The sequence below is a fragment of the Orycteropus afer genome, unplaced genomic scaffold, assembly GCF_000298275.1.
Source record: "Orycteropus afer afer isolate SDZICR_OR568_19922 unplaced genomic scaffold, OryAfe1.0 scaffold00637, whole genome shotgun sequence".
In the NCBI taxonomy this organism is placed as follows: domain Eukaryota; kingdom Metazoa; phylum Chordata; class Mammalia; order Tubulidentata; family Orycteropodidae; genus Orycteropus; species Orycteropus afer.
In genome coordinates this window covers 1,208,924-1,223,788 of record NW_006922224.1, presented here as the reverse complement: position 1 = coordinate 1,223,788, position 14,865 = coordinate 1,208,924, and the positions used below count along the sequence as shown (strand labels likewise).

General features: G+C 41.9%; 1 protein-coding gene across 1 annotated transcript in view; it reads right to left on the bottom strand.

Annotated features, from left to right (window-relative positions):
- LOC103210666 (dedicator of cytokinesis protein 8) overlaps positions 1–14,865 on the bottom strand; it is a 249,080-nt gene that overhangs the window by 127,859 nt on the left and 106,356 nt on the right. The window contains exons 21-22 of the mRNA XM_007956577.1: positions 10,560–10,729; positions 6,847–6,942 (exon numbers count right to left, since the gene is read on the bottom strand). Of these exons, the coding sequence (XP_007954768.1) occupies positions 6,847–6,942; positions 10,560–10,729 (266 nt within the window). The remainder of the gene's footprint in view (positions 1–6,846; positions 6,943–10,559; positions 10,730–14,865) is intronic.

Below are 14,865 nucleotides of genomic sequence, written 5' to 3'. Positions count from 1 at the left end.
TTATTGTGATGTTGCTTATTGGTCCTATTGTGAAGATTTTTGTTTTCTTTACGTTAAGGTGTAATCCATACTGAAGACTATAATCTTCAATCTTCATCAGTAAGCAAATGAAGTCATCTCCACTTTCACCAAGCAAGATTGTGTCATCTGCATATCACAGGCTGTTAATAAGTCTTCCTCCAATCCTAATGGCACATTCTTCATATAGTCCAGCTTCTGGGATTATTTGCTCAGCATACATACACCCTTCCTGATTTTAAACCATGCAGTAAACACTTGTTCTGTTAGAACAACAGTGTCTGGTCTATGTATAGTTTCCTCATGAGCACAATTAAATGTTCTGGAATTCCCATTCTTTGCAATGTTGTCCATAATTTGTTATGATCCACACATAGTCAATAAAACACAAGTAAATATCTTGCTGGTATTCTTTGCTTTCAGCTAAGATCCATCTGACATCAACAATGATATTGCTCATTGTGAATCCAGCTTGAATTTCTGGTAGTTCCCTATCAATGTATGGTTGCAACCATTTTTTAAATTATCTTCAGCAAAATTTTACTTGTATGAGATATTAATGATATTCTGTGATAATTGCCACATTCTGTTGGACTACCTTTCTTTGGAGTAGGCACAAATATTGATCTCTTCCAGACAGCTAGATAGGTAGCTGTCTTTCAAATTTCTTGTTATAAATGAGTAAGTGCCTCCAGCGCTGCATCTGTTTCTTAATACATCTCAATGGGTATTTTGCCATTTCAGTGGGTATTCCAACAATTCAGCCTTGTTTTTTGTGAATTCCTTCAGTTCAGCTTGGACTTCTCCCTTTAATACCATTGGTTCTTAATCATATGCTACCTCCTGAAGTGGTTGAACATCAACCAATTCGTTTTGGTATAGTGACTCTGTGTATTCCTTCCATCTTCCTTTGATGCTTCCTGTATTGTTCAATATCCTTCAATATTGTGACTCGAGGCTTGAATTTTTTCTTCAGCTCTTTTAGTTTGAGAAATGTCAAGCATGTTCTTTCCTTTGGGCTTTCTAACTCCAAATAATTGCACATTTCATTATAACACTTTCCTTTGCCTTTTTGAGCTGCCCTTTGAAATCTTCTGTTCAGCTCTTTTATCTCAGCATTTCTTCCATTTGCTTTAGCTACACTCCAGTGAAGAGCAAGTTTCAGAGTCTCTTCTGACATCCATTTTGGTCTTTTCTTCCTTTCCTGTCTTTTTAATGACCTTTTGCTTTCTTTATGTATAATGTTCTTGATGTCATCCCACAATTCATTTGGTTTTCAGTCACTGGTGTTCAATGTGTCAAATCTACTCTTCAGATGGTCTCTAAATTCAGGTGGGATACAATCAAAGTCATATTTTGGCTCTCGTGGACTTGTTTTAATTTTCTTCAGCTTCAACTTGAACTTACATATGAGTATTTGATGGTCTGTTCCACAGTTAGCTCCTGGCCTTATTTTGATAATGAGCTTCTCCATTGTTTCTTTCCACAAATGTCGATCTGATTACTGTGTATAACATCTGGTGAAGTCCACTTGTATAGTTGCTGTTTATTTTCTTTAAAGCTGGTATTTGCAATGAATAAGTCATTTGTCTTGCAAAATTCTATCACATGATCTCTGGCATCATTTCTATCATCCAGGCCATATTTTCCAACTACCTGTGCTTCTTCTTTCTTTCTACCTTTTGCATTCCAATCACCAATAATAATCAATATATATTGATGACATGTTTGGTCAATTTCAGACTGCAGAAGTTGGTAAAAAAAAAAACTTCAATTTCTTCATAGTTTTCATTAGTAGGTTGTTGCATAAATTTGAAAAATAATATTAACTGGTCTTCTTTGCAGGTGTGTGGATATTATCTTATCATGACAGCACTATACTTCAGGATAGATCTTGAAATGTTCTTTATGACAATGAATAATTCATTTTCAATTTGTCATTTCCAGCATAGTAGTCCATATGATTGTCTGATTCAAATTGGTCAATACTAGTTCATTTCAGCTCACTAGTGCCTATAATATCAATATTTATGCATTCCATTTCATTTTAGACAAGTTCCAATTTTTCTGGATTTATACTTTGTACATTTCATGCTCCAATTATTAATGAATGTGAGCTCTGGTAGCATAGTGCCTAAGGTACTTGACTGCTAACCAAAAGGCTGGTGGTTCAAACCCACCAGCCACTCCTTGGAAGAAAGGTTGGGCAATCTACTTCCATAGTGATACCGCCTCAGAAACCCAAGGAGGGGTTGCTATGAGTCAGGTCTGACTCAATGGCACATAACAACAACAACAACAATGAATGTTTGCAGCTGCTTCTCCCCATTTTGAGTCATCCCCCGCCAATAAATGAAGTTCCCAAAACTTGCTCCATCTATGCTATTAAGATTGACTCTACTTTGAGGAGGCAGCTCTTTCCCAGTCTTATTTTGAATGCCTTCCAAGATGAGGGGCTCATCTTCCCATACTATATTAGACAAGGTTTCACGGCTATTCATACAGATTTCCAGTAATACATCAGACAGTGTTTCACTGCTGTATAAGATTTTCAGGGGTTAATTTTTTCAGAAGAGGATGGCCCTGTCCTTCTTCCCACTCCTTCTTAGTCTGGAAACTCTGCTAAAAGCTGTCCACCATAGGTGACCCCGCTGGAATCTGAATTACTGATGGCATAGCCTCCAGCATCACAGCAAAACACAAGCCACCACAGTACAACAAACTGGCAGATAAGTGGTGGTGCTAACCCTTTGTACCTTAAAAAGGAGCCCTGGTGGCACAATGGTTAAGTGCTTGGCTGCTAATTGAAAGGCTAGTGGTTTGAACCCACCCAGTAGCTCCATGGGAGAGAGATCTAGCAATCTGTTCTCATAAAGATTACAGCCTAGGAAACCCTATGGGGCCTTTCTATTCTATCATATGGGGTCACTATGAGTTGAAAGACAACTTGACAGCACCTAACGACAACATGTGCTTATGTGCTTTAAAATGTGAGAGCTACTTCAAAAAAAAAAAAACCATTGCTGTCAAATCAGTTCCAACTCATAGCAAGCTATAGAGCAAAGTAGAATGGCTTCATAGCGTTTCCAAGGCTGTAAATCTTTATGGAAACAGACTACCTCACCTTTCTCCTACAGAGAGGTGACCTTTTGGTTAGCAGCTGAGCTCTAAACCCCTGCACCACCAGAGCTCCTTGAGAGCTATTGTGCTAAACTAAAAGGAGACAGATGAAAAATGTACATGCAGTTGTCTGGGGGCCTAACTCTTCAGACCCCTGTAGTTAGTGGTGTTAGCTGGAACATATTTCAGTGTTTCAGCTTCCCAGCAGGTCTCTTGTCCTTCTGTCAGGCTATCTGACCTTTCCATCTTGATTCACAATTACAGATGTGGTTATTGTCCTGAGCCTTAGGAAAGGCTCTCCCATGCAGGGAGGTGTGGGGCTGAGATTTCAGCTCCCGGGTCATCTGTTCCCAGGACGCACCTCTGCTATACCTGGATCTTCCCACTGCAGGCACTGCAGGCACGCCAGCTTCCAAGATAATCTCTAGAAAATAGGTCAGTCTGTCTGCTGAGTCTTATGACAAGAGTAGATGAGGATCAACTCATCTTAAAGGAATTTTTGCTGCTCCAGGGCAACACTGTTACAAGAACAGCCTGCTCCTGAGGTTTTATACAGAACAGCCATGCAACAAAACTGTTTGCTGAGCTATTAAGGAAAAGCACTGGCTAAACTTCCTTCTGAAGTACAGTGGCTCTTTGCTGGTCATTTCAGGTCAGAATAAGGCAATTACAAAGCCAAATGTGAATATGTCTGGAAGAAATGAGGCTATGTTTTAAGGAAGTCAGGCTGAGGACAAATAAAGATTTTTAAGGAAGAAAATGGCACTTGGAACCAATCACTGCAAAGGGGTGTGACAACCTGCTGCTAAGTTTCAGAGTTAGTGAGAAATCTGTTTTTAGCACTTAGCACATCTCCTTTTACTTCTGCTTTTCCAGTGAATTCCTGGGGCCACTCCGCAGATGCCCAGGGTACCTGAACCCTTACAGTCTGCAGTTCCAGGCCCTGACAAGGGCCTCCTTCACTATAGCTCTCCCTCATTCACTAGGAAGTGAGTTCTCCTGAGGCTCAGTCCCTCCTTGCCTGGCGAGAGTGGCTGCAAATGGCTTGCTGTCATTTTCCCAATTAGCATATTTGCATTTTAATCACCAGTTGTCTCTGAGTTGATTCCAACTCAGTAGTGTTCCAGTAGAACTGTGCTTCATTGGGTTTTCATGGCCGTAACCATGCAGAAGCAGACGACCAGACCTGTCTTCTGAAGCATCTCTGGGTGGTTTTGAACCACCAACCTTTCAGTTAGTAGTCAAGCAATAACCATTTATGCCCCCCAGTGACATAATAACCAAAATAAACCCATTGCTGTCAAGCTGATTCTGACTCATAGTGACTCTATAGGACACAATAGGGTTTATAAATCTGTAAATCTCTATGGAAGCAGACTGCTTCATCTTTCCCCTGCTGAGCAGCTAGTGGGTTTGAACCACCCACCTTTTGGTTAGTAGCCAATAGCCTTAACCACTGCACCACCAGAGCTCCTTACCCAAAAAAATAAAAACAAAATCACTGCCTTCCAGTCTGATCCAACTCATAGCAACCCCTCCTTCGGTTTCTGAGGCTGTATCACTACATTAGTAGATTGCCTGATCTTCCTTCCAAGGAGTGGCTGGTGGGTTTGAACCGCCAGCCTTCTGGTTAGCAATCAAATGCCTTAGGCACTATGCCACCAGAGCTCCTAGACCTCCTTACAGAGATAATAAAACCCACTGGCATCAAATCAATTCAAACAATAGTACAGAGTAGAACTGCCCCCATAGGGTTTCCAAGACTGCAAATCTTTACAGAAGCAGACTACCTCATCTTTCTCCTGTGGCAGCTGGTGGGTTCAAATGATTGACCTTTTGGTTGGCAGCCAAATGCTTTAACCACTGTACCACTAAAGCTCCTTAAGGACATAGTAGGAGTCTTGAAAGACAAACAAAGTCTGGTCTTAATAGGCTACTACAATCAGGCCTTTTGGGTGTCTGGCAGGCAAGAAAACTTGAGACAGACAGCTCTTGTTTCGCATCCCTTTAGACCACACAGGAGTTACTGAGTGGTACAAACAGCACACTCAGCTGCTAACTGAAACGTTAGAAGCTCAAGTATACCCAGAATGAATGCCTGGAATCTACTGAAAAATCACTAAAAACCCCATGGAGCAGGGGTGGATTACCCAATAAGCAAGGTGAGCATGGGCTTACTTGTGCTTACTTATGCTTACTTATTAATCTGTAGTGAACAATTTCACATGGGCTTCACACAATGTAGTTGAAAAAAAAAAAAGGTAAGCCTGTGCTTACCTTGCTTACTGGGTACTCAGTTCTGTCAGGGACTATAAATTTGAAAAGAGGCTTTGATTCTGTAGGAAGGCGCTATGGGGTTGGGGGAGAGAGATGCTAGCCACACCTAGAAGCAGAATCTTTGACGTGGTGAAAAAGTGAAATTGTTCACTACAGATTGGTAAGTAAACACAATTAAGCCCATGCTTACCTTGCTTACTGGGTACTGTGACACTGCCTTGGAACACAATTCTACTCTGACACACATGGGGTCACCAGGAGTTGGGGTCCACTTGAACCCAAGTAGGTTTGGACCACACAGGCTGTGACTATGACAGGGACATTTTAAGGGGTCTGTTAAGCAGTGTAACAGCTTAAAAGATTCTGAACTCAAAGGTAAGGCTGCCTGTAGAGAATGATAAAGAAGCATTTTGTATTATGTTCGGTAGCACTGAAATAAATGATTGCTAATTATTGCCATTCACTTTGCTCAAGGACGACCCCTAGCTCACATTCTGCTAAAGATGCTAACACAGTGGTTCTCCTAGTGTGCCTTTTGGACCAAAGCACCAGCTGGGAACTTGAGAGAAACACAGATCTCCTGAATCAGAAACCTGGTGTGTGTGTGGGGGGGCGGCGCAGCACTTGATTCTAACAAGTGTCCAGGTGATCCTGATGCATAGTGGAGCTGGAGAACCACTGAGTTAACTGGCAGACGTTAGCTGCCTTTGAATTGTTCCCTCCTTAAGGTGCCCCCACGCAGAAAGGGATAAAATGCTGCCTGGTCCTGTGCCATGCCCATGATCAGCTTCAGATCAGACCATAGTGATCCACAAGGTTTTCATTGGCTGATTTTCAGAAGTAGATTGCCAGGCCTTTCTTCCTAGTCTGTCTTAGGCTAGAAGCTTTGCTGAAACCTGTTCAGCATCATAGCATCACACAAGCCTCCACTGATGCGATGGGTGGTGGCTGTGCATGAAGTACTCTGGCTGGGAACAGAACTCAGGTCTCTGCACAGAACTGGAGAACTCTACCACTGAACCACCACTGCCCTCAATTTAAAAAAAAAAAAAACTCACTGCCATGGAGTTGGATCCAACTCATAGTGACCCCTCCTTGGGTTTCTGAGACAGTATCTCTACGGAAATAGATTGCCCAGTCTTCCTTCCAAGGAGTGGCTGGTGGGTTTGAGCCACAAGCTTTCTGGTTAGCAGTCAAATGCCTTAGGCACTGCCCCCAGTAGATGGTCAAAAAATGGGGAAAGGGAGAGGGTTGCAAAAGTGTGTCTGCACGCACATGTGTGTGTGCATGTGTGGGTGTGTATACGTGCATGCATGTGTGAAGAGGGTGGAGAGCAAGGCAGATGAGTACTCGGATGCTGTCTATTTTCAATCATTTTCAGATCCTTTCTCTCTTGTCCTGTGACTATTCTCACACTGCCTAGCACGGTACCTTTTTGCTGGCTGGTCTTGGGGCTGAGGCTGAATTTGGAACATCATTATTGCCAGGACTGTAGTATGACATCCGGTTGCAGTTCCGATCGGCAATCTGAAATACAGAAACAACTCAACCCACTTGGCACCCCAATGGTCTGGGCATCATAATCTCAGAATTAATTCGTGATGTATTTCTCATTTTATCTGGACACAAAGATAAAACAGTTGTTATCAATAGACATAAAAATCAAAGAAGATAAAGTTGTAACTAATTCACTCCCTCCTGTGATAATCACCATTGACAGTTTAGTATGTAGCAAAAATAGAGTTAAAAACTAGTTTTTCAGATTCTGTGACTATTGAAGAGAAGAGGAAAAAAAAACTGTGAAAACAACTCCTCTTGTAAAATATGATCTATACTCAGACTCCTAAACACTGTATTGCATAAATTATAAAATAATACAGAAAATAGCTCAGAAAGTAAGGGTCATCCTCTATTCTTTTGGTTGGACAAAATTTCCATCCCCTGCTACAAAATAACTAGAAAGCTGTTAACTCAGTCCACACAGGAATTTAATATTCTTGTTTTTATTGAAGGAAATCATAAGGTCAAGGTTGCCATTGGCTGGAATTGGTGATTGGTATTGCATAAAGGAGCCTTAAATACAAGGTGGAATCAATTATGTGCTGGCAGATATTTAATAACTGGGGTGGGAGATGAATTTGTAGTGTTTGCCAGTTTTTGTGCTGTAAATAGTTCCATCAGGGCCAATTCCAAGCTACCAACATGGCATCAAGGCATGCAGAGTTGGGAAGAAACACACAGCAGCAGCACAACATTAGTTAGTATTTCCACCATATGGGTACAGTAGACAGAAACTGCCTCCAAAAGGTAGAGGTCTGTAATATGTAGAAAATAATTAGGGAAGGTTGAGGTTCAAGTATTTGTTATCTTTTTAAAATATACGTTTCATTTGGGATAAATTTAGATTCATGGAAAAACAGCAAAGGCAGCACAGAAATTCTTGAATACCCTTCACACAGTTTCCCCTAATGTCAGTATCTTACATAACTGTGGTGCGTTTGTCTAAACTGGTCCATTGCAATGAACTAAACCCCAGACTTGATTCAGATCTCACCAGCTTTCCCAAGAAAGTTTCAGGATCTAATCCAGGATCCCAGAATGCACTTAAATTACCTTATTTTGTTTTTTTTTTTCAATGATTACTGTGTTTTAAAACCAACTTTTTATTTCAAAAAATTTCAAACTCCCAGGAAAACTGCACTAGTGGTAGCATAGTGCCTAAAAGGCACTTGACTGCTAACCAGAAGGCTGGAGGTTCAAACTCACCAGACACTCCTCAGAAGGAAGATGGGGCAATCTACTTCTGTAGTGACACTGCCTTGGAAACCCAAGGAGGGGTTGCTATGAGTCAGTTCTCACTCGACGGCACATAACAACAACAACAACTAACCTAAATGTTGGCAGTTCAAACCCACCCAACAGCTCTGTGGAAGAGAGGCCTGGTGATCTGCTTGCAAAGATTACAGCCAAGAAAACCCTATGGAGCAATTCTACTCTGTAACATATGGGGTCACCATGAGTCAGAATCAATCTGACTGCAGTAAGTTTGTTCCAGTTTTTTGTTTCAAATGCACATACACATTGTATTTTTTTGAACCATTTAGAGCTGCAGATGTTATGAATGATTACCTTTGTTTTCAATATAATTTTTTTAACTGTAAATTTTGATGGTTCAATTTTTAGTAGTGTTTGTGCCCAATAAGTGGCTCAAAAACTTTCTGAAATTTAGCAAATCTCTCTCCTGAACAAGGCAACTGTAGTGTGTCACTGACTTAACAGTTGAAAATCAACAACAGTAGAATATTTGCAATTTTATTTAAAGCTGTCAATTTAAAAGATCCAATAATGTAAAAAATATCCACAGATGACTCTTCAGTCCAGCCAGGGCTCAGAACCTCAGCAAAGGTAAGGAAAATGAGGCCTCTGGTCACATGGCAGGGGGACATGGTGTTGGAGCCAAGAGCTGAACCATGGTCTAGCGATACCCTTCCTCATGCCCACTGACCCAAGAAGGAGGGCCTTTGAAAGCCAGAAATCCTGATTTATCTTAATCAGGGGAAATGACATTTCTCTGAAAGCTGGGATACCCAGAGACCAAAGTCAACGAGGAGGAAAACTAAGAAAAGTAGCTTTGGGAGTCTAATGGGGATCACTGAACTGCACCCTGTAAAAGGGTGAATTTTAGGGTATGTTAATTATATCACAGTATTTTTTTTTTTAATTCTAGCTGAGGGACAATCTACAAAATACCTGACCAGTACTCCTCAAAACTGCTGAAGTCATGAAAATCAAGGAAAGTCCGAGAAACTGTCACCCACACTCAAGACCAAGGAGATAAAACGATTAAATGGAACCTGGGATCCTGGATGAGGTCTGGGACAGAGACAGGCCATGAGGGGGAAGCTGAGGAAAGCTGAGGACGGTATGAATACTGGTAGTAACGTTTTTGGATTGCTCATTAAGTAACCAACGTAGCATTCTAACGTAGGATGTTAATAACTGGATATGAGGTGTATAGGATTCTCTGTTCTATCTTTGTAGTAATTCTGTAAATCTAAAATGGTTCTAAAATAAAAAGTTTTTCAAGAGAAAAACAAAGAATTCACAGAAGGAAAAATACATATACAGCAAGTCACCAACTCTCTCAGAATCTCAGTTTTAAATTTGTTTATAAAATTTGGCTTTTCCAAACAAGGTACAGGCATGTGAATTAAACATTTACCTCAAGTAGACACACGCCCTGGAGAGAACAATCATGGGAGGAGTAAAGGCTGCTTATACACAGGGAGACAGACAGCTCAGGTGGCAGGAGAGTATGGAGGGATGGACACTGGGAAGAGGTAACTATGGGGAGGAAGTGGGAGGGGAGCTATTGCATTGTGGTAAACTGTGGTCAATGACATGCAACAATGTATATGTGAACTGCTGTATGGAAAGTGAATTTGCTCTGTAAATCTTCACCCAAATCAAAAAAAAAAAAAAAATTGGCTTTTCTCCTTGGGATTATTATATGGGATCACCAATCTATGGATGTTAATGAATGTATAAAACATGTATCAAAAAAGAAAAAAAAAACCTTTGTAAACATCAAAAGAAGTGAAACAATTTTTTTTCCTTGAAAATAAAATTTATGATATTCATCAACACAGTGTAGCTAAACCAGCTACTCATGGCCATCAAGTCGATTCTGACTCATAGCAACCCTGTAGGACAGACTAGAACTACCCCATAGTGATTCCCAGGCTGTCATCTTTACAAGAGCAGATGGCCAGGTCTTTTCTCCTGCAAAGCCACTTGTGGGTTCAAACTGCTGACCTTTCGGTTAGCAGCCGAGCACTGAACCACTGTGCCACCAAGGTTCCCACCAGTTAACTAGATCTGAGAATATCCTCAAATGCCATTCTTGCCTCTGCAGTTTCCATTCAAAAGAAAAGAATTTTAATGCTTCTGAAGCTGGGCATGGGAGGCTTTTACCAAGGTGGCAGGCAGTCCTTCAATAAGCAGAAAGCAGCTTTCCTTAAACAAGCAGAAAGCAGCTTTCCTCTGGGAAACCTTCACTAGAGCTTGATTTTGTGTTGTTTCTCCAAGTTTTAATTAAACATAAAACATTTTCTGTGCCTTTTCAGGGTTTGACATCTCCCTACCTTTGCTGACATGATGCTCTTTACTTCCTCGTCTGCTGCAGTGTGTGTCCCCGCGAGGTCTGGGTTGCTGCTACTCATCACCCGGGCCTGTAGCAGCTTTGAGCTCACAGCAGCAGCAGCAGTGCGTCCATATGTGTGGTAGCGAGGATCAGGGACAGGAGTGGAGCCACCTGCACCTAACCAGGCAAAACATGGCAATAGACAGGGACCAGAGTCACTTACTTGGAAAGGGACTGGGTAGATGATGGCCTAGACAGGCCCTGAAGGTCTTATTATCAAATGCCTAGGGGAGTCAGGGAGGTGATGTTTCTGATGTGAGGCATTAGGGAGTGGTGAGGACTGTGGTGAACTGGAAACACATTCCGCATCCAAAGGCACCAAAAAACCCACTGCCATTGAGTTGATTCCAACTCATAGTCACCCCCATTGGGTTTCCAAGGCAGTAAATCTTTACAGAAGTAGATCTCCCTGTCTTCCTTCCACAGGTTTGAACCGCCAGCCTTCTGGTTAGCAGTCAAATGCCTTAGGCACTGTGCCACCACAGTCCTTTCATCCAAAGGCAGAAGCTATATTTTTACATAAGTAATATGCTCATTCTATTTTTTTTTTCCAACTATACCCATGGAAGTATTTTCATAAGCACACTTTACACACTGTTGTAAACAGGAAAAAAAATTAGCATAGCACGCTTATGACCCCAGGTATGCCAAGGCTTCCAGTTTTTCAAGAGAAGCTAGAAATGTGGGTATTTTTTATTTATTAATCTTTAAATGATGGCAACTTTATAATTCACACAGTAAGGTTTTCTGAGATTTGAAAACCCAAAGAATCATCTGAAATGTATGAGGATAAACATATTGTTGTTGTTGTTGTTACGTGCTGTCGAGTCATCTCTGACACATAGTGACCCCTCCTTGGGTTTCCAAGGTGGTATCTCTATGGAAATAGACTGCCCAACCTTCCTTCCGAGGAGTGACTGGTGGGTTTGAATTGCCAACTTTCTGGTTAGCAGTCAAGTGCCTTAGGCACTACACCACCAGAGATCATATAGTAATATTTTTACTTTTGAGTATTGACATGTCTTCGAGAGCAGTTATAGAAATCTGTAAGACATTACCAGTACTTAAAAAAGCCCAATGGAAATTACAGATTTACTTGAAATGAAGAAGCACAGACTAATAAAAATGCCAAGTTCTTTAGGCTAGAATTCTGTGAACTCAGTGATGTTACTTTTTGTGTCATTCTGACTAGAAGTTTTAGTTGATGGTGACTTATATAAATAGTAAAGAAGAGAGGGGAAACGGGTTATTAACTATTTCAAAGTTTAGCTTAAGGGAAATGACACTACTCACTGCCGTGGAGTTGGACCCGACTCATAGCCACCCTTTCTTGGATTTCTGAGGCAGTATCAGTATGAAGTAGATTGCCCAACCTTCCTTCCGAGGAGTGGCTGATGGGTTTGAACCAACAGCCTTCTGGTTAGCAGTCAAGTGCCTTAAGCACTAAGCCACCAGAGCTCCTAAGGGGAAAGGACAAAGGGATTGTTTTTTCACAATGAAAAGTGTAGCTATTAGTGCTATTATTTTCCTTATCATTATTATCCTAGAATTCTTGGTTTCAGTTGATACATCTCCATTTTTATAATGTTGTTGTTAGGTGCCATTGAATCAGTTCCGATTCATAGCAATCCTATGTGCAACAGAAACACTGCCCAGTCCCGTGCCATCCTCACAATCATTGCTATGTTTCAGCCCACTGTTGCAGACACTGTGTTAATTCATCTAGTCAAGGGTCTTTGTGGTGTAGTAAACTAACTGGTATGGCTTTTCTAGCCACAAGTCTTTGTAAACTCTGCAGTGGAATTTGCCCTGAGTAATTGAGTAGCTACTGATCATTAAAGTTATTCACCTGGAGTATTTCTGTTGAGAGTGGCACAAAGCAATGTTCTGGGAAGTTCACTCTCTCTCAGGTGTTTAGAATTCTAATATTCTAATATTGGTTAGTTTGGCTACTCTGCCAGGCTCAAAAGGAGGCCTCCTAGAAGCAGAAGTCTCTCTGACTGCTGGCTGAGAAAGACATGCTGCTGAGAGAAACACACTCCTGAGAAACATGTGCCGCTAAGAAAGAGACCGAGAAACATGCATTGCTGAGAGAGACACCGAGAGACACGCATTGCTGGGAGAGTGGCTGAGAGAGATGGCAGGCTGAGAGAGACTGAGTGTTTTTCCTGAACTTGAATCGTAACCTGGTGCTTCCCTAATAAACCTCATAATCTGTGTGTTCTGTGTGGCCACTGCAGTGAATTACCAAACCCGGCAGAAAGGTGGTGAGCGCTGTGGGAGGAACAGTTGGTGTCAGGGTTGGTGAAAGGGCTGGAGGTAGGCTGCATGTCTGGCCTTGCAGGAACAGGCCTTGGACTACTGATGGTGAGTCTGTCTTCCTCTTGTGGGGTTAGAGGAGGTCAGAAGATGTGATGCCCTGCCCTTTTGGCAGTTGGTGTCAGAAGCAGTGGTGGGATTCGTTGCAGTGGCTCCAGACTCATAGAAGCATGAGACTTTGTAAAAGAAAGAAGGACGGGGCCTGGGAAGTGAACTTTGAGTTCTTAGATGGCTACTTTGTTTGGTGTTACCTCTTAAAGGAGATAATTGATCCAGAGGCTAGGGCTTTTGGTTATACCCAGCCAAATGTCCAAGGCCATATGCATGGACAGTAATCAAGGTAAAGAAACAAGCCTGAAATGTCTTAAAAAGGATTGTAAGTTTTGGATTATGTGTTTACCTGAATGTACTAGGGTATTGAATGTCTCTTACCTATTCGTACATTAGATATGATTATGAGGTGTGGATAATAGAGTGTAAGTCCACCTTCAGCTGATACTTGATTGGATATGTTTAAAAGGGGAAATAGAATTTGCCTGGAAGAAACACAGGCTTTTGTTTTAAGCCCTGTTTGTAAAGAATACTAGGATCTTAGATAGAAAACCTGAGCCCCACCCAGTACTACTGAGGGAATGGAAGATTTGCATTTGAAGAAAAGACCTGAAAAGAAAAAAAAAAAAAAAAAAAAGACTGTTTGGCTCTTTGAATTTTGAGCAAGCATTTAGGCTTTGGGTGCATCAAGGCAGGAAAGTCATGGTCAATGAGAGAAACCCCTTCCAGGACTGAAAGTTAAAGGGAGCCAGTGAGCAGTAGGCTTGTATGTTGCTCGCTTGTGACCACCTGGGTCCACCTGAGTGGAAATGGGGGAAGTGCAGCAAAGAACAAAGGAGCTGAATTTGGTACTCTGACCTAGGCCATGGAGGCTAGGGATGAGAGGAAGGGCTGGCTGTTCTGAAATGCAAGGAATTGTGAGCCTGCGCATTGAAATAGTCCCTGAGGTCTGAGGGTGTGAGAAAAGGTTCTGGCTGGTCTAAAGTGAAGGGAGATTGTGACTCCCAAACTTGGCAGCTGGTACCCATGACCTAGCTGGGATGGCTAGGGCTGAGCTGACCAGAACCCGATCAAACAAAGAGGAAGGTGTTTGACACTGAGCTGGTGTTAAGTTGTTGCAATATGATGTCTTGCACTGGGCCAGACTTTGCTTGTTTATGGATCCAGATGCCTGAAGTTTCCAAGCAGAACAGAAGATTCTCCGGAGAGAAAGGACCATGCTTGCCTTCTCACAATACTGGTTTGATAGGGATGGGCAAATTAGAAATTGGCTGTCTAAAATGGGGGGAGATAAAGGCATGAAGTGGCTGGCTTACACACTTTCACGGGTGTGGTTATTCTTAAACTGATGGTGAAGGGGATGTTAATTTTTGATGCATAAAAAGGATAATGGCTAGAAAAGCCATGGGGTGGCCTACAGTGTAGTAAATTACCTGGTATGGCTTTTCTAGCCATAAGTCTTTGTAAACTCTGCAGTGGAATTTGCCCTGAGCAGTTAAGTGGCTCCTGATCATTAAAGTTATCCACCTGGGGTATTTCTGTTGAGAGTGGCACAAAGCAATGTTCTGGGAAGTTTGCTGTCTCTCAGGTGTTTAGAATTCTAAACACCATTCTGATGTTATGATTGGTTAGTTTGGCTACTCTGCCAGGCTCAAAAGGAGGCCTCCTAGAAGCAGAAGTCTCTCTGATTGCTGGCTGAGAAAGACATACTGCCGAGAGAAACGTGCTCCTGAGAAACATGTGCTGCTGAGAAAGAGACACCGAGAGACACGTATTGCTGGGCAAATGGCTGAGAGAGATGGCGGGATGAGAGAGACTGAGTGTTTTTCCTGAACTTGAATTGTGCTTCCCTAATAAACCCCATAATCTTTGAGTTC